This window comes from Phyllopteryx taeniolatus, chromosome 16, assembly GCF_024500385.1.
Source record: "Phyllopteryx taeniolatus isolate TA_2022b chromosome 16, UOR_Ptae_1.2, whole genome shotgun sequence".
Classification (NCBI taxonomy): Eukaryota; Metazoa; Chordata; class Actinopteri; order Syngnathiformes; family Syngnathidae; genus Phyllopteryx; species Phyllopteryx taeniolatus.
The window spans coordinates 6,414,452-6,432,926 of NC_084517.1; the positions used below are offsets into that span (position 1 = coordinate 6,414,452).

The following is an 18,475-nucleotide window of genomic DNA, read 5'->3' on the forward strand; positions in this document are numbered from 1 at the left end:
GCAGTGTATTTATTTTTTACTTTTTATTTTTTAACACATGCAGCTAATATTGATTGGCCCACTCTGAAAGCTGATTCTGAGAAAGAGCATTCAGATAGCCTACTAATAGCTGGCCCACCTGTCTGTTTTAACACTCAAATGCAGCCCTTGAGCACAAGTGGACTAGTTTTACTCATTGCTTTTATTCTGAAGGCTCCACCTCGGAAGTGTGACGAGATGAACACTCGCGCTTCCCCTCGACAGCTTCCGGTGCCACAAAACGCTGACTTAGTAAACAAACAACTTTTGTCGAAGAGAGGTAAATACAGCACGGTTGTCATTGCATTGAAATCTTTAGTACGAACTACTGGGTTGTAACGTCAGGGCTGAGCTGCTTGGTTCCATTGTCCTGCCAGTGATGCTTAGCTAAAGTCTCCTGTCTTCAAACTGTTGTAGCAACGTGCTTTTTGCTAGGCAGGCTTAGCCACACCACATTTACAATAGATAAACAGTCTAACACATTTCAAATTGTTTTAATAGACTTAATTCACGTTCACGTGCAACTGCATACCGTACTTATGATACAAAAAGAAAACATGCCTGCGAATGTATCCTCTTCCAAAGTGCAAATAATAGCTGCTGCTTCTTCCCAAACTGATGGAGCCTGTTTTCCTAATTTCCTGGATGACGATCATACAGCACATTTGATTCGATTGTAGGCCTTGATGCCTCTCAAACGATCTGAATGTGAATATGTGGGTATCTCCTCACTTTTATCCTTCGGGCAGTTTAAAGGTTCAACACACCTGAAGCAGAATGTTCCTTCCAGAATGTTCCATCTGTGCACGGTTGTCCACATTATCCCACTGCAGGGATAATGAATAATTACATTGAATGAGAGATTTCGTGAAACCAGTACACAAAACAGATTTTCCACTAATTGGCTGAGGGGAAAGGCATTCCAAGATTCATTCCTTCATTTCCCAGACCACTTATGTTCACTAGGGTCGCGGGGTTGCTATATTCGGGCGAGAGGCGGGGTACACCCTGAACTGGTCGCCAGCCATTCGCATTCACATTCACACCTACGGGCAATTTCGAGCCTTCAATGAACCTACCATGCGTGTTTTGGCGATGTGGGAGGAAACCGGAATACCCAGAGAAAACCCACGCGGACAAAGGGAGAACATGGCAAACTCCACACGGGCGAGGCCGGATTTGAACCCGGGTCCTCAGAACTGTGAGGCAGATGTGCTAACCAGTCGCCCACCGTGCGGCCATTCTAAGGCAAATGATTATTTTATATTCTTTGAAGACTCTATTTTTCCTAAAACACTTAAAAGGGATCAATAATGTTGTGTATAGAACACAGAATATTAATAAATTCACTTCTACTGCTTTTCCTGTTCAGACTCTCAGGTGAGCTGGAAATTATCCCCGATGACTTTGGCCGAGTGGAGTGGTTGCCAATTGCAGGGGTGATAATATATACGTTAAATTGTTTGTATTGTAATTAATACATCTATTAGTTTAGTTTATTTATTGAACACCTGATTTTTCTTGCTAAATATTGGGAACATGTTTTGGAAACATTTTCTGAAAACCTTAAAACCAGCTGTTGCTTATTTTGTAGAATGTTGATCATTTGTCTTTGCTATACTGCAAAATGATCTGAACTGCAATTCATACATTTAAATATTGTTATGTTTTTAAAATAAAATTAATATTAGCAAGAAAAAAAGGTGCAACATTTACTGATTTAGGTGAGCAAGTGCAAGTGAACAATTGGAACACAGCATCTTGTAGAGCGAATGGCACTATTTGTTTCTACATACATAAGATGTTTTTTTCATCCTTAAACAATTACAGTTGCCCTTTTACCCATTAGATTTTTTTTAAAAAGAATATAATAATAATAACAATAATTTTCCAAAAATCTAATATGGCATGTTTGGTAAAAAAAAAAAAAAAAAAAAAAAGGGTTTTCTTTCATGTCCCAGGGCTTGATTTTAGGATGTTTAGCTATCTAGCTATGTTTGCAATAAAAAAAAAAAAGTTCTCTCTTTGGTTCAGTTGAGCCTAAAACGATGACAACTGACTCGACACTCCTCAACTCCGAGATGGAGTTGGAGCAGCAAGAAGACCTGTATCAGCAGCTGCTGTCACAGGTCATCTCACACGGATTCCTTTTATTCATTAAATGTGGTATATTTCCTCGTGGGTCTGCAAATGATGATTATATTTGTAAATGTAGACATTAGGAAATATGCAGACTGCAAATCCAGATTCCAAAGTGATTCGACCGCAACCCGGTGAGTCGTTTCACAACATAAATTCTATACAATTGCGCAAGTATAGGACGATGAAAAAATAATGTGTGCGTCCTCTCAGGAATATGTGTGAAGACGACGTCAGAGCGGGGCAAGCAGAAGGTCTTTGTCAACATCTGTCAGTCAAACATGCTTCCGTCTCCGCCGGAGATCTCCAGGGAGAAACTTTTGGACTTGCTGCAATCCGAAGATCCCAGTGGCTACCGAGTTCCCATGAGCCTCGGGGAGCCGCACATTGAAGTGGACAACAGTCAGTCATCTTTACTTTATGAACGCATCATGGAAGAAAAAAAAAAGGCTTTTTTTAATCACCACAATGGCTTTTAAATAAAACTAATTATCATTGAAGCATAGACTTTTGGCTTCAATTGAACAATTTAACAAAATACGGCATTAGGAATTACACGCACGAGGAAAAATGTGTTATGGTCCAATGAAACGCTGGTTTTACTTTTTGCTACCATAATTCTAAAAGATATGTTTGGTGCAAACGCAACATTGCTCGCCACGAAAAGAACACCACACTTAGAGTAATAAAAACAAAAATAAAAAAAAAATGGTGGTGGCAGCAGCATTTTTTCCTCTTCTGCTTCAGCTCAAATGTTCCAAAGTCAGTCAGTGTTAACACAAAAATATTCAAGCTTCTGCTACAAAGCAAAGAAATGTCAGGTAAGCAAACCGGAACATTTAAACTTGATTTAGGGTTAATCAGAGGCACGTGGGTCAGTTCTGTCCTAACATCAATTTGAATGTTTGAATGTGATTGGTTCATTGCGAAAACAAGCACATTCTCGTGTATAGAGGGTGAACACACTTGTCAACCACGTTATCTCACTGTTATCCATTGTAACGGTGAAATCCATTATTTTGCGTTCCCACTGTTTGTATTGTTATACTACGTCTCCTTTTTTACAAATGAAATCATAATCATACTATATTCTTGCTAAGTATGGCCTAAATGTGCAATTTGTGTCAGATTCTCAGGGTTGCACAGCATATGACGTGGTCATCAACCAGGAGTTTTTCCAGAAGTGTCAGGTATGTTGGTTGCTTTTTTTTCTTCATATGAACAATCATTTCCTCATGTGCCTGGTTAGAAGTACAGTTGTTTTGACATGAATTAGAAAAGATACACAGTGAAATTATATATAGTCAGAATTTGTGGGATGAATGAGATTCTACGTTCCTCCCCTCACCTATGGTCACGGGCTGCGGGTCGAGATCCCGGATACGAGCGGCCCAAATGAGTTTCCTCCGCAGGGTGTCCGGGCTCTCCCTTAGAGAACGGGTGAGAAGCTCGGTCATCCGGGAGGAGCCAGATGAGGTGGTCGGGGCATCTGATTCGGACGCCTCCCCGGTGAGGTGTTCCGGGCGCGTCCCGCCGGCAGGAGACCCCGGGGACGACCCGGGACACGCCGGAGAGACTACGTCCTTCGGCTGGCCCGGGAACGCCTCGGGATCCCCCCCGGAAGAGCTGAATGAAGTGGCTGGGGAGAGGGGTGGAGTCTGGGCGTCCCTGCTAAAGCTACTGCCCCCGCGACCCGACCTCGGATACGCGCTAGAAAATGGATGGATGGATGAACGCGATTCGTAAGATACAAGACATAAATGTGAAAGGGTGATAAAACAGATCAAATATAGAGATCCAAAACATTGTTTACACTAATAGGTACACTTCCACAAGCCAATAAAAGTTATTTCAACTGTACAATATAAGTAGAAAATATTGTGCTCTGTATGATGCGGTGCAGATCACTGCAAACTACAATTGACCGTCATAGTTTTTTGTTCAATTCTCTGACTGATTCTATTGGCTAATATACTGTATAGTTGTGCCTAAAAATGTGTCTTGTGAATGTTTCTATGGTACACATGATCCATATTTAGCTACATGTGTCTTGTAGAAGGAACCCTTGTTCCAGCAGTTTGTTATCATGGTGTCTTTGGAAGGTTTAGAGAACAAATACAACATGGAGCTTAGTAGAGGTAAGTGTGCCTGTGGAAAACCTTTTCCTCATTTTGCTAGTCCAAATTGTTGTTCAGCTTGTGGGTTTTCCTCTTTTCCCAGAATGGAAGGTGCTGAAGAACAGGAAGTTCTTGGGGTCAGTCAGTGAGCAGAACATTCGCACAAAAAGCAAGCCGGTTATTCAAGAGCTGCGACCTCGGTAGGTGATGCAAAACGCTCCAAAAGATGCATTCGCTTTACGCCCTGAGCCGGGGATTTTATACCAACTGGTTTTGTGATTTGGTCTTTTATAGGGACATCTCCACTTCAGAGGCAAAAAGGTCACATCATTTTCAGAAATGGTCATGAACTAATATAGTTTATCACTCTTTCAGTTTTCCTTTCATCCCTTGGCTTGTTTACCCCTGAGTGTTCACCCCTCTTAATTCTGTTAACCATCCTCATCTTATGATTTCATTTCCTCAGACCAGAGTTGACCTTGTATGTGGAGCCCCCTTCTGGTGTCGCCCAGTACCTCATTGCAGAAATAAAGTTGCCTGGTGTGGTGAGAGACGCACGCTCCAAAACACAAACGACAGACACACCGCTGAATCTCATTTACAGATCCGGTCGCTCCCGCAGCCCCTCGGTTCATTCTCATCAGATTCTCATCTTGAAGGCAAATACGCACGTTTTCAAAATGTTTAACTATCCAATATTGAATTGATTCAACTTTATTTTCAAATGCGGAACAAAAAAGGCAAATATACAATATATATATCCTAGGCACTGTGTACTGCCCATCTAAAAATGAGTGGGAAGTTCAAACTTATTTCAATCCTGCCCCTTCACCACGAAAACGTGCCAAGTAGCAACATTAATAACAACATCAGTCGATTAAAGCAACTTGTTTTATTTCATGATTTGTACTACTTTTTACAAGTTGCGACTTGATACAAATTCAACACACTCGCTCGTCGGTGTTAGCGGGAGGGCCGCGCTCGTCTGGCTGCAACTCATCGCTGTGGCTTGCGCAGGTTTCGTCATGCTCGCTGGTCCTCGACATTGGTGAGGATCGCCTCGTGTTGACAGCCCGGCCCTCGCTTTATTGTCTCGACATCTTCCATCCCTTCCTCGTTGATCAGGAGACGAGTGTGGCGCAATACAACAGCAGCACTCAGGTACAGGCAGCGAAACTCCAGGGCAAAAAAACTACAAAATGTCCACGAATCATTGATTCAGAAGGACGGGTTACACACTTGTGTTTGGGATCATGTGTTTTGCATGGAGATGCAACCAGTATATCCTGTTTGCAAAAATCAAACATACAAACGTTGTTACTTTGACACCATTCCAACTGTCAAGGAACATTTTACATTCTTAACTGTCGTACAAGTTTAAAAAGAAGTCACCGTCTGTGATAGTAGAAGATAAGCCAGGGATGGGCCAACTTTTGTGCTCGAGGGCCACATTGGATTTTTTTGAAAGGAACAGATGGGTCAGGTCGCTTGTAAATGGGGTCGTTAAAAACGATTGGAAAAAGGTCAACTATCAAAAAGATCATTTCACAGTACTTCATTCTCTTCTCGTTTGTTCTATTTCATTAATCATAAAAAAGTAACTATTATTTAATACAATACGAAAATTCACTAGTTTTGTTTCATTTTTATGATAAATCCATTGAATGATTATTGAATGAGATCATTTTTAATGAATAAAACATGAATATATATATAATATTGCAGGTCTCTTGATGATGTAAACGCTCGGGGGGGGGGGGGCTGCATTAAAGAACGTAGCGAGCTGTGTGAGACCTGCGGGCCATACTTCGCCCACCTCTGCTCTAACATTTCCTGCATGCAACACAATATATCAAACACTATTTGACTTGACATTTGCTGGACCATTTTTCTGTAACTTCCAACTGAGATAGATTCTCGGGATTTGTTATAAATCCTAATTGTAAATCAAACTGCGTCAGTGTGTGTGTGTGTGTGTGTGTGCCCACTGACATTTTTATATACTGGACAAATCAATACACATTACTAGCTGAAATGAATAACGATCAAATGCAGAGGATTTCAGAAAAAAATGTTGTGACAGTGAAAGGATACATGTAATGTTGCGGTATGGCTTTGGATCATGGTTTTGACACTCATGACGCTAAAAAACCCACCACGGTGTGTCAAGCATATTGGTAGCAGCTGTTGTCTTTGATTTCAAATGTGATAGAATACACACTGAAATGTCATTGTTCATTTGCTCTTGTTCCTTGCGTGTCTCAGATCCTCACAATCACGATGCCTGTGGTGTCATCTTGAAACAACCTCCGATTATTTCTCAAGATGCCGCGCAAATCGTGGTTACGCTCCACTTTCCGGAATGAAGTGACTCTCGAGGCCTGTTGTCACTCACCCTGGGATCCACATTTTCCCATTATTGCCAAGTGGGCGACCCACTTTGCGTAAGTGAAGAATGACGAAAATGCGGACACTGTCGTATTTTGAAACAGACCTTTCAGAGAACCTTATTTAACGGAGGATGAACGTGACAACTGCATGCACAAACATGAATATCTTGGCACTGTACTCTTTTTTTTTTTTTTTTTGTTAGAAATTCTAACATCAAAATAACCTTAACCGTCCGTCTTATGTAAGAAGTTGTTGGAATGCCGGTTGAAGTTGCATTTGCACCCCAAGTAAGAGCATTTCTGACGGCTACCTTGTCAAACTAATGTTATTTTCCAAATAAAAGGCGAGTCCGTGTTGCTATGCACGTTAGTAATATTTCAGTGCTCTTATGGCAGCGACATGACCACAATTTGTGCGCAAGTCGGAAAGCGCCAGTCTTTCACTAACCAATGCTCACACAGTAGCAAAGTCATAATTGTCCTAAATATTTGTATGAAAAACATTTCTAGGCGAGAGCTGTAAAAGACTCCAAGGAAAACAATAAATACTACACTAAGTTTGCGTGCTTTCTTGGACCACATTCTTCCGTAAGCTCATCTGTAAGCTCAAAAGGTTGGAATCTCTCCAATTTTCTGACGAGCTGTTCACAACCTACCCAAAATGGTTGAGAATCGCTGCTTTCAAGTCTTCAGTTACAATGAGCGAGAGCATCATTTTTCTCACAACCACATTGTTTGTATGCTTTCGCTCAGCGCGTCATCAATGTTCGGATGTGGCCCCCGGGCCTTGAGTTTGGCACCATTGAGCTCGAGTCAAGTTATTGTTATGGATATTTCATTGTTCTAATTACGTGTGGGACTACCACAGCCACAACGTCTTGACCACTCGCACAATAAAAGTGCTATGTTCTGGTTTTACAAAGATAATGTTTGCTTTTTAATTACACTATTAATTGAACAAAATCTTGTGACAACTACAGTACATCACACTAAAAGTTATTAGTCAATATTTTTGGCAATCATGTACCTAATGGAGATAAAACACAGTACAGTTTTACACCACCACCCAATATAACCACAGTAGTAAAAAATGTATTTATTTATTAAATGAATACCTCTCTGACATTGTCAATCAAAAATCTGCATTATTAGTTTTGCAAAGGCAACATCGCACATCTCACCAGATGGTACAAGTGGACATAATGTGGATGTATATTCACATGAACCCGCAAAAGAAACAACAATGTGATTAAATGACAATTTTACCAAACATTGGAGTTGGCGCTGCAATGCAATCAGGATATATATATTATTATTATTATTTTTTTTTTTTTTGGTGATATACATAAGCTTAGTTTTTGTATTATTTTACTTAATAACCCTCGGGCAAACATGATGATGGAAAACCGAAATGGAACCAAAATGAGATTCTTTCATGTTCCTATTTTCCTTTACATTTGTATTGATTATTGGTCTCCTCATGATTATAACAACATTGATGTCATGTCAACAGCATGCAATTTGCTCTTGAACCTTGCCTGTTATCTTTTACAAAATAAAATGCACTCATTTGTTTATTCTAGACCTCTTAAGTCCAGTAACAAACAAGCTAGCATAGTCTCGGCAAGTGACCTTTTGCGATCGTTCTTATATCTCCCACACATCTTTATGCATCGGCGCAGGCCGAAACACGCAGTAGAGCAGACCCAGCAACGGTTCCGCACATTGTCCCGTCCTTAAACCTTCTTGGCTCAGTTGCGGGTGCTAACTTATTCGGAGCTCAACTCAAACATTTGCGGATTATGATGCAATGTAACACATTGTGATGTTCATTTGGAATTAAGCCTACTTGTGGCTACGATAATTCATTTGAGCCTTACTAACGAATGTTGTGATGGGACGGATTCATGTGAATTAGCTAGGCTTCGGCTTTTATCTACTGTCACATAATGCGAAAGGAACGCTAAAGGAGGAAAACGGGTTGAAATATTGCCACTCGTAAAGGTTTCGGCAAAACGATTTGAACTTTTCAATGTAAGCTATAGAGAGAGAAGGAGAGAGAGAGAGATTGCTAACATTGCGAGCCAAGTAACAAAGAAGCAAAATGAAGTCATGTTGACAACTGGAAGAATGCACCTTTCCTGTATGTTTGCAGATTAGACGGATAAAGTTTGGAATGCCACAAGCTTGTTCTTTAGGCTGGCACAAGACACCATTCAGCAACATCCAACAATTCTCTTAGATAAGGCCGCGGATTGGGAATATCTTCCTTGTCCGAGTCTTTTGCCGTCGTCGTTCTTCCATGCGGCTGTTGTCCTTCTTTTTTTTATCTTAATCAAGCTCTCATTCGCGGTAAACTTGCCCTCTTTCTATTCAGGCTTTTCGTCATGTCATCATCTGCAAAGGGCGACTAAAGTAGCAAGTCGACAGTGTTTTGACAAAGTAGAGAGTGTGTGTGTGTGCGTGCGCCCTTTTAAAATCATAATGGCAACTCCAATCACCCAAATGGGCCCGATCAAAAGTAAACACTACGTTTGGGGCGGCAGAAGCAAAAGTAGGCTTGATACACTTTTTGTGATATTTTGAGGGTGTGAGCTACAACAGAAAATTGAGGACAAGGTAAATGCAGCATTCGATCAGAAAGTATTGAAGGACAATTAGCATTCATCAGCTAACACACTTGGACTTTCCAACATGTCAATGACCCAAAGCATGAGGCAGTGGCAACAGTAGAACTGGAGAGGCCGTCTCAGTCCCCTGACCACAATTTCGTCCAGATGTCAAACATGGAAGACTTCCCAAGAAGTCACAGGACCTGGAGGTGTTTTGTCAAGAAGAATGGGCAGCTTTACCACCTGAGAAAAACAACAACAACAACAACAACATTGTTTTCTCCTGATCAAAAAATGATACACGGTCTATTATAAATTCTGCTTTGGTTTGTAAATTGATGAGCACAAGAGGAAGTGAGCTGCGGAAAGATGAATAATGTAGTTAAGTAGCGCAGGCTAGCAAATTGTGTGTGACCAGGTGGTTGAGTTGACCCGCATGAGGACGAGATGCCGGTTCGTATTGCTTCCACACACTCCCTCACCTTGTGACGAACGGCAGCCATCCTCCGCGAAGCAGAAACTAGACCGCTCGCCAAAGAAAACCACCTTTTTTTTCTCAGTTAACAGTTCGGCCTGTGCGTGTACTGGCTACGGACGGAGCGACATTCTATTTCTAAATTGTAGCATTAAGAGAGGCCATATGAACCATATGTGCGTGAACCATATGTATAAATAGCACTGATGCCGCTTCTGCCATCTTTGCCCCCTCTCTCTCTCTCTCTCTCTCTCTCTCTCTCTCTCTCGCTTTCATTGAGTCATTCCCGCTCCACCTGTCCGGTGCCACGAGCACTCCATTTGTCCTGTGAGGTCAGCCCCGCGCCGTTCCCCTTAATCCCACGGGGCCCTCATCTCGCGGCCGCCTAATCCGCCCCGTGGCTGTCGTCCGTGCAGCTATTTTTGAACTGGATATTCAAACAGTGCATCATACTCATTGAATGCATGTCCACCTACTCATGGCAAGAGCACGCACACATTGTTTCCCCCTTGCTATAAAACTCCCCTTCTTAGCACGACAGTCACACTCCTGCTTGTGTGTGTCAACTGATCCCACACCGTACACAGGTCGGTTTGTCGTACTCTTTGGTTTTGGGTTTTTTTCTCGGATAACCTATTTACATAGGAGAAAGAAAAAGTCATTTCTTTATCATCGAGCTGTTTATGTGTTTGAAGTGTGCCTAATGTGTCTCGTACAGTGAGGATATTTGAAGGCTTCACGCTCAGGAAATCAAATCGTAGATGTTTGCCGCATACCTAAATGTATCACTAAGGTAGAATGTGTCGTTTTGAAATGATTCATCTTCATCTCATTTCTTTTCCGAAAATCTGACATTTGAACAGGGGTGACTTTTGTATATTGTTCCTTCTCTCCCCCATTCTCCTCCTAACGTCACCACTTGACCACGGTGCTGCCGAGGAATTCTTTGAGGATGATGAATGCACGTCAGGATCTTATAGCAACAGCATGCAGTTGTGCCAGTTATGCGCTGCGAGCAGTACTGGGATGGAATTTGTGTGACCTTGAAATGTTTCCATTTCAATTGTGGGCAACCTTAAAACACACACAGCGACCGTCCTTGACTCAAATGACCCCACCTAAGGCCGACGCTTTTTGAAGCTGACGCTGGCTGCCTAAATCCTCCCGGTTTATCAAGCCCACCGCTCCCGCTGTACAGACAGCGTCTGACATTGATGGTTTATGCTGACAAAAGTGCTGAACGCCGCATCTCTCAGCTCACCTTCTTTTGACACGATTGCAAATCAATCGATTCAAGCTCATCCATTTTTCAGGAAAATGCGTGAGCAATGCTGGAAACAATGGCAGAGAAACCCTAGCTCTCTTTTTTTAACCTTTGTGACATTCTCACCTGCTGTTCTTCCATCAATCTCCCAGCATCCTTTGCCAGGACGGTGTCAGCGCACACCTTCTGTGTCTCTGCTTTTGTTTTATGTCACGGCTACGGCAGCTCGGGCACACGATTTATAGCCAGAATCGTCTCGCCATTTGTTATCTCGCTGTGTATTTAAAGTGATTTATGTGATGTGACACATACTTCTAGTAAAGATGTGCAGGAACAAAAGATCCGGGATTACACTTAACACCAGTACAATGACATTTAGAAAAAAAACACGTTTTTGGATTGCTGACATGGACCTTTGGCAAATCTTTATATAGAATTCAACTTTGGACAGATCCAAGCATCTGAGCAGGTTTTTTAAAAATCCATTGCAGCATTTGGGCTCTCGGTACTGTAGTTGTTCACATAGCTGAAATATGTCTAATACAATAGAATTAACCTTTAAACAGATGGAAATCAAATGGAATAATGACGCAAAAATGAATTGTAAGTCACAGTGCAAATACAGTGCTTGTAATTACTTTCAGAAATATGTATTTAAAAAAAAGCCCAAAAAAAAAAAAAAAGTGCATTTTGTCGCTGTACTTTCTATATGCAATTTGCAAGTGGCTGGCATCCAGTCCAGGGTGTACGCCGTCTCGTGCCCGAAAATCATCTTCAGCACACTTGTGACCGATATGGATGTATATTGTTCTTTTCCTCTTATTGGCATCTTTTTGCAGAAACGTGTCTCTTTAGTGCCCTGAGTCGTCATCCGTCGTCTCGTGTGTTTCTTTCAGCCATGTCTGATATCGAAGAGGAATACGAGTGAGTATCCAGTCACTTTCTCTTTCGGATAAGCAATAACAGCGATGATTGTACAATATCTTGTTTTCTCTGTTCTTTGTCTAGAGACCAGGCAGAGGAGGGTAAGGTGCAGAGGAGCTGTTCTTTTAAACACCAAAACACATCAGAATTGATCAAGTATGTACATTGGACCCCTGCATAGGCACCATTTGGCCTCCGCAAATTCACCTATTCGCAGCTTGTTGTTTTTTTAAATTCATTTTTTTCTATTGATTTTTGTTCTTTTTTTTGAAGGGAACCAACCTCAAAAACACTTGTTGGGGATTTATCTGTCGTTATTCAAGATTTTTTTGGGGGGGGGGGGGGGGGGGGGGTGTTTAAAAAATATATATATATTTTTTTCAATCCAATTACATTATAATGATCCACAGAGTTTTGCTATTCGTGGTCTGGACCAGTTATATACAGTGTGTGTAGGGCAGTTGCAATTGATCGATTAATTGACAAATAATCGATCATCCAATTAATCGACAACTAATTAAATAATTGATTTAGTTTAGAGACATTAACTAACTTCGGTGTACTGATAGATTCCGACCTGACTTTCAACAGTTATATCAAATCAATTAGTAAAACTGCCTTTTACCATCTGAAGAACATATCCAGACCAGGAGAAGCTCGTCCATGTTTTTATCTCAAGTAGACTTGACTATTGTAATGGTCTTCTGACTGGACTCCCCCAAAAGAGCATTAAACAGTTGCAGCTCATTCAGAATGCTGCGGCCAGAAGAAAAGAGGTCAGAACATATTATTCAAGTTCTGCTGATGGTCAATAAATCACGAAATGGTTTAGGTCCTAAATACATGAAATACTTTAGAGCATTTCCACTTCGAAACGATCTTTCTTGCACTGTACGTTGTTTTCATTGCATTTTTATTTTTATCTTTGCCTTATAAGCGGTTCAGAAAATGGTTGTTTTTTATGCTTTTAATGTTGTAAAGCACATTGAGTTACCTTGTGTTTGAAATGTGCTATAGAAATAAATCTGCTGCGCTTTGCTTTGTTTTATCATTGAAAAATACCCAAAAAACCAAGAACAGTCTGTTAGTAAAGAGTCATTGGGAAAAAGGAATTTGCAATAACCTTGAATCCAAAATATTTTATTTTCAGATTAATGGATGGAAGAATGTATTTGCTAGTGAGAGCCCTAAATCTGTGTCTTTCCTGGCCAGAGGTAGAAGAGGAGGAGGAGGAGGAGCTACAGCAGCAAGAGGAGGAAGAGGAGGAGGAGGAGGAGGAATATGAGGAGCATCATGAAGAAGAGCAGCCGGTGTACGAGGATGAAGCAGGTCATGCTAGGCCGTCGCGTGTTGTCAAAACATACACTGTATCGAAGTGATGGGACATAACAACATACGAATACTTTCGTACTCTACTTAAGTAGAATTTTCCAGTGGCGGTACTTGAGTCATTATTTACAATATGTGACTCTTTTTGGAAAATTCTATTGTATTTAGGGGCAATGATTATTTTTTTTTTTTACCTCAATACTGCAAATTGTGAGATGCCGAGCTGATTTTCATTGTTCAGTGACAATAAAGTTCTATTCTAGTCTGGTCTAGTCTATACATTAACAGTAGTATTGCTTTCGTTCACATTTTCAATTTCTTCATATTGATCATCTTGTCACTATATTTCTGATGCCCCTCCCTCCCTCCTTTTTTTTTTTTTTCAACAGAGGAGGAACGTCCCAAACCGAGGCAAGTCTGCTTTTTGAGCTTTCTCTTTTTCTCTGTTTTACTGCAGCGGGAAAACTACACCAAAAAATAGAACCCATTTTGACATTTTACCTTTGATTGCGATAGGGAGCTAATAATTCCCTTGGTGCCATTATAACGTGTATAAATATTATTAGACCGGCCACAAAATCCTTTTCGTGGCCTCTTTTGCTCCGCATCGGATCCATACGGGAGCCATTTATTCTGCTTGCCTTTTACATGCAACCCAATGAAGTGGGTTTTGCTGCAATTGTGTGTGCTCTCTTACAGCAACACACAATCAGATAAAAATGAAAACATCAGCATCCAAAATGAATTGTCAGGGGGCGACAGTGTTTTCAATACAACAGCGCCGTAAAAGTGAGTCTCGGGTGTCGCGCGACTCGGTCCTGCTTTTATCTTCCAAGGCGGACAAATGCTGGCTAATCCCATTTCCGACAGGCGAAACCTCGTGAGAGGCCCGCTTGAGTCCGAATCCCACTCGCTCCGAATGACCGACATCTTTGCGCCAAGGTTTCAGCTATCCAAAAGACTTTCGGTGCTGTCAAATTTACAAAAGTACAAAAGAAAAGAAAATGAGCTCAAACAGTTCTTTCATGACCTTGCCATCATCGAAGCCATCCCGGTGACCGGCGTGAGTTTCTACGCGTATACAGTGCGCACAATAAGACTTTACGTTCCGTATAAGTCCGTTTCCCAAGTCTTATTGTATTTGCAACAATGGCAGAAGCAACACAACAGCAAAAAGCATGATTTCTTACAGCCCGTTGAAGTTTTTGTGTTTTCTCCTCTCCTTCAGACCGATGGTCCCTCAAATTGCGCCACCCAAGATTCCTGAAGGAGACAGAGTTGATTTTGATGTAAGAAGACTTTTATTTTGCATCAGGACTGGAAGGGAAAAGTCAGAAACGAGCGCAACCGGCCCAATTCATTCATTTCCATTTCTATGTAACAACGGAAGTAACAACGGAAGTAACTCTGAGGCCATTTGTTCCACCAGGACATCCACAGAAAGCGAATGGAGAAAGACATGCTGGAGCTGCACACACTGATTGACGTTCACTTTGAACAGAGGACGAAGGATGAAGAGGAGCTGATTGGGCTCAAGGACAGAATTGTAAGTGACACCGATGGATGGCTCGCTTTTATCGAACGCACCAACGACGTCATTTGACGCCTTTGGCCCGGTACTTGTCGTAACCGGGTCGTTCCTGTGCCCGTTGCTCGCATTGCGAAATTGTCTCCAAACAGGCCGTGTTCAGGCCGCTACGACCGCTCCTGACGAAAAAAAAACGAACTGCTAGAGCAGGCATTCGTGCAAAGCCGCGTGGCCCGTCTGGGGAGGGGGAGGGGGGCTGCACTGAAACGCAACATCAACATCCAACAAAAGCTCCATTCAGAGGATGAGTCGGAGAGCGATAAAGCTTTAGCCGAACCCTTTTAGGGTTGTTTGAAGGCTTCAAGCAGAAGATTCTGATGCTCGACAACCTGAGACGTAAATTGGAGCGCGCGGCGGCCGGAGAGCATCTCAAACTCTGAGTGACAATTTTGCAATTCCAGTTGACAAACAAGGGAAAGCCAAGCTCACAAAAGCGCAAAGCCTAACTAAGCTGTCAAATGACGACGGCTTCACGTTTGCCCAAATAATACCTGAAACGGAATCGAAATCAAGTGTGTGGGTGGTTACTTTTGGGACGCTCTGCGTGTGCGTGTGTGTGTGTGTGTGTGTGTGTTTTCAGGGTTACACTTTCAATGAAAAGTCCTTCTTATTGCTCTCCTGGAAGAAGACACATACTGGTATGATGCCTTGGATATTAATAACATTTAAACTGTGATTTCCCCCCCCCCCCCCCTTGCGTCAGGAACGCCGTCGGTCAGAGCGGGCAGAAATCCAAAGAGTCCGAGCAGAGAAGGAGAAGGACAGACAAAACAGGATTGCGGTAACGTACACGCGCACAATTATGCGGTGAAAAGGATACTCTGTCCTGTTTTTTTGTGGGGAAAAAATGTTTTGCTCAAATGACACAAATGAGGTCAAAACCTGTTCAAAGTGCTTTCACTTCACCTCACATATGTAATACCGTCTTACATTGTTTAGAAGTGGGCATCTGTTTGTTTCTAAATAAATGATGCGCCCAACTGTATTGGCTTTAGATTATCGGGGTGAATAGAAGATGACGGGACATCTTTTTATCTGCCAGGAGGAGCGTCAGAGGAAAGAGGAGGAGGAGGCCAAGAAGAAGGCTGAGGATGAAGCCAAGAAGAAGAAAGTGCTATCTGGCATGGGGGCCAACTTTGGAGGCTTCCTGGCCAAGGTCGTGTTACTGCCGGCGATGAGAAGGAAAGAAGGATGCAGACACCGACACTGGGCTGTGTGTGTGTGTGTGTGTGTGTGTGTGTGTGTCTGGTCTAGGCCGAGTCGAGGAAGGGCAAGCGCATGACCGGCAGAGAAGTCAAGAAGAAGACTCTGGCCGACAGGCGTCAGCCGCTTGGCATCGAAAGCATGAGGGAGGACTCCCTCAGGTGATTCATCTCCGCGGACTCGATTTATCATTCGCCGGCCGATCGCAGGGTGCGACAGACGAACGAGCATCCGTGCACACGGACCATGAACCTTACGCGCATGGTTTTTTTAAACGTGGGAGGAAACCCAAGCAAACGTCACACGGAAGGGTCCGAGCCGAGACTCAAACCCAGAACTGCAGACTGTGAGCCAGGCTGTATTTCTTTTTATGCTGGACACATACAGCAAGTAACAACCGTTACAACAGAGCTCCTATTTCACAGGATCGAGTTGGCGACCGCCACATCAATCCCTCGTCAGTGCTGCCGGCTGAAAATCTTCTTTGTTCCGTTCACATTCTGGATTCCTTTGAAACGACACAACGAAATTATTATTCCTGCTTTTTTTTGGAATAGATTTGTAGGTTTAAGCATACGTGAGTAGGGATAGAAAGGAACGTGTTCGGAAATATGACGTGAATCGTGGGAGATCCGAGCACCGTCACCAAGGGATCGCGGCGCACGCGTGCGTCTTTTCCTTCCGGGACCTAAAACGCTTTTTCTCTTCATGTGCCCCCAAAAAGACAACGAGCCCAGGAGTTGTGGAACTGGATCCACCAGCTGGAGTCGGACAAATTCGACTACATGGAGCATATGAAGCACCAGAAATACGAGGTGAGCGGGACATTGAAATGTTTTTCGCGGACCTCAATATTGGCCCATTCTTATTATGGGTGGGCCGTAAAGGGGCGACTTTCACGGGATGCACTTGAAACATGAAGTGACGGCTGTAAAGGAGACGTGCAACTATTTCGCAATTTCTCAGCGCTCCCGGGTGTCTTGAGAAAAAGGTCTGGTCCAAAATACACAAAGAATAAAGAATTACAGAAGACTCCGCATCCACTTCATCCCACCGCGATTCCGATGCTGAGTCGATGGCTTTCGTTGCCATGACAGCCAAAGGCAAAGCGAAAGTGAACGCCGACTTGACAATGGCAATTCATTGCATTGAGATGTTTCTACTTTTCTGCTCCCTCTGGCGATTTGGTTCTTTTCTAGTGGCGCATTTAACCATACACCCCCACCCCGCATCAAATATATGGCCCATGGTGAAAACTCATTGAATCAACCTCATCATTGTTTTTCCATTTGTTGTGATTAGAACGTTTTGGTTTTTTTTCTCTACTTTTTGCAGATTATTGTGCTGCTTAACAGAATTCAACACGCTCAGAAATTGTGAGTACTGTTTGTTTGTTTGTTTTTACAAAAGAAAGTTATGTCTGGGCATTTGTCTACTTCAAAATGTTCTTTGTGCGTTCCAGTAAAAAGGGGCCCGGCAAAGGGAAAGTGGGCGGTCGCTGGAAGTAAAAAGCGCGAAAGGAAGAAGCATTCATCCAAACCGAAGTATTTGCATTGTGGAGAGGAAGGGAGGAAGGGAGGAAGGAGAGGAAGGACAGCATTCTTCAACCTGCCGCAGCTGTGTGGCTTTTCTCTGCGTGAGAGCGATTGTTTATTGACAACGTATTATCATAAAACGACGTGATCTCTGCGAGTGGGCATCTTTTTGGTTTTTCCCTCCACAAAGCAGGTATTGTTTTGATTTCTACTAACACTGAGCTTTGCGTGCCCCCCGTAATGGTAATGGTAGCGTGACTGTTTCAATAAGGTATTTCAAGCAATATCACGTATTCCATTTGATGACTTCTCTTCATTTGGAACGAATGCCCCCCCCCGACCCTCGGACGTTTCCTCTAAAGCGGGCAGCCGAGACACAGTGAAGATGATAGAGTGTCGGAAAGAAATGAACGGAATGTCTCGGTGTTTGCTTGTGAAGGTGTTTCGGCCAGGGGGAGAAGGCCTCGACGCACCGCTTGCCCTTTGACCGAGGTTCCGGCGTTCAAGGCGTTTCAGTTCAGTAGTGAGTTTGCACGTGGGGCAGTGAAACAACAGATCCAGCACAAACACAAAAACCACCCAGCGGAACCTTCAACTTGATTTGTTCCGTGTCCACATTTTCCGCCAATCTTATTAAGCTGTTCCGGAGTCAAACTGGCTCTGTTATAAAGCCTTTAATGCCTGGACAGGCAATATTTGTCAACATTTTTCAACTGTTAAAACGTAAAAAATGCAGCCAAATCTCCAAAGTAAAACATTGTTCTGTAATGCTGGTTGACTTACAATTGGTTGCCTTTTAAAAAAAAAAACAAATCAACTGTCCAGGCAATGATTAAGTAACATTTTAATATTGTATATCTATCCATATTGCAGTATGCCAA

The 18,475-nt window shown here is 42.6% G+C and overlaps 2 protein-coding genes across 7 annotated transcripts; both read left to right on the forward strand.

Moving 5' to 3' along the window:
* Positions 1-154: 154 nt before the first annotated feature.
* On the forward strand, positions 155-7,226 carry pih1d1 (PIH1 domain containing 1). 4 transcript variants are annotated; one of them, XM_061750340.1, is made up of 12 exons: positions 190-298; positions 1,391-1,457; positions 2,053-2,147; positions 2,234-2,291; positions 2,371-2,559; positions 3,286-3,347; positions 4,214-4,295; positions 4,378-4,474; positions 4,569-4,595; positions 4,741-4,933; positions 5,292-5,435; positions 6,540-7,226. In XM_061750340.1, exons 3-12 carry the CDS (start codon positions 2,067-2,069, stop codon positions 6,573-6,575), a joined length of 969 nt encoding a protein of 322 aa, XP_061606324.1. In that variant the 5' UTR covers positions 190-298; positions 1,391-1,457; positions 2,053-2,066; the 3' UTR covers positions 6,576-7,226. The 4 variants fall into 4 exon arrangements, with proteins under 4 accessions (XP_061606321.1, XP_061606323.1, XP_061606324.1 ...); XM_061750337.1 differs by lacking the exon at positions 1,391-1,457 and having other exon boundaries at positions 155-298; XM_061750339.1 differs by lacking the exon at positions 1,391-1,457 and having other exon boundaries at positions 156-298; positions 4,741-4,819.
* On the forward strand, positions 6,584-17,748 carry tnnt1 (troponin T type 1 (skeletal, slow)). Of its 3 annotated transcripts, none has more exons than XM_061750344.1 (13): positions 6,584-6,718; positions 11,855-11,939; positions 12,024-12,040; positions 13,152-13,268; positions 13,658-13,679; positions 14,497-14,557; positions 14,698-14,814; positions 15,560-15,637; positions 15,899-16,012; positions 16,111-16,220; positions 16,784-16,874; positions 17,395-17,435; positions 17,522-17,748. In XM_061750344.1, the coding sequence occupies exons 2-13, from the start codon at positions 11,914-11,916 to the stop codon at positions 17,565-17,567; spliced, it is 840 nt and encodes a 279-aa protein (XP_061606328.1). In that variant the 5' UTR covers positions 6,584-6,718; positions 11,855-11,913; the 3' UTR covers positions 17,568-17,748. The 3 variants fall into 3 exon arrangements, with proteins under 3 accessions (XP_061606328.1, XP_061606327.1, XP_061606326.1); XM_061750343.1 differs by lacking the exon at positions 6,584-6,718 and adding an exon at positions 10,215-10,338 and having other exon boundaries at positions 11,912-11,939; XM_061750342.1 differs by lacking the exon at positions 6,584-6,718 and adding an exon at positions 10,225-10,338.
* The last annotated feature ends 727 nt before the right edge of the window (positions 17,749-18,475 follow it).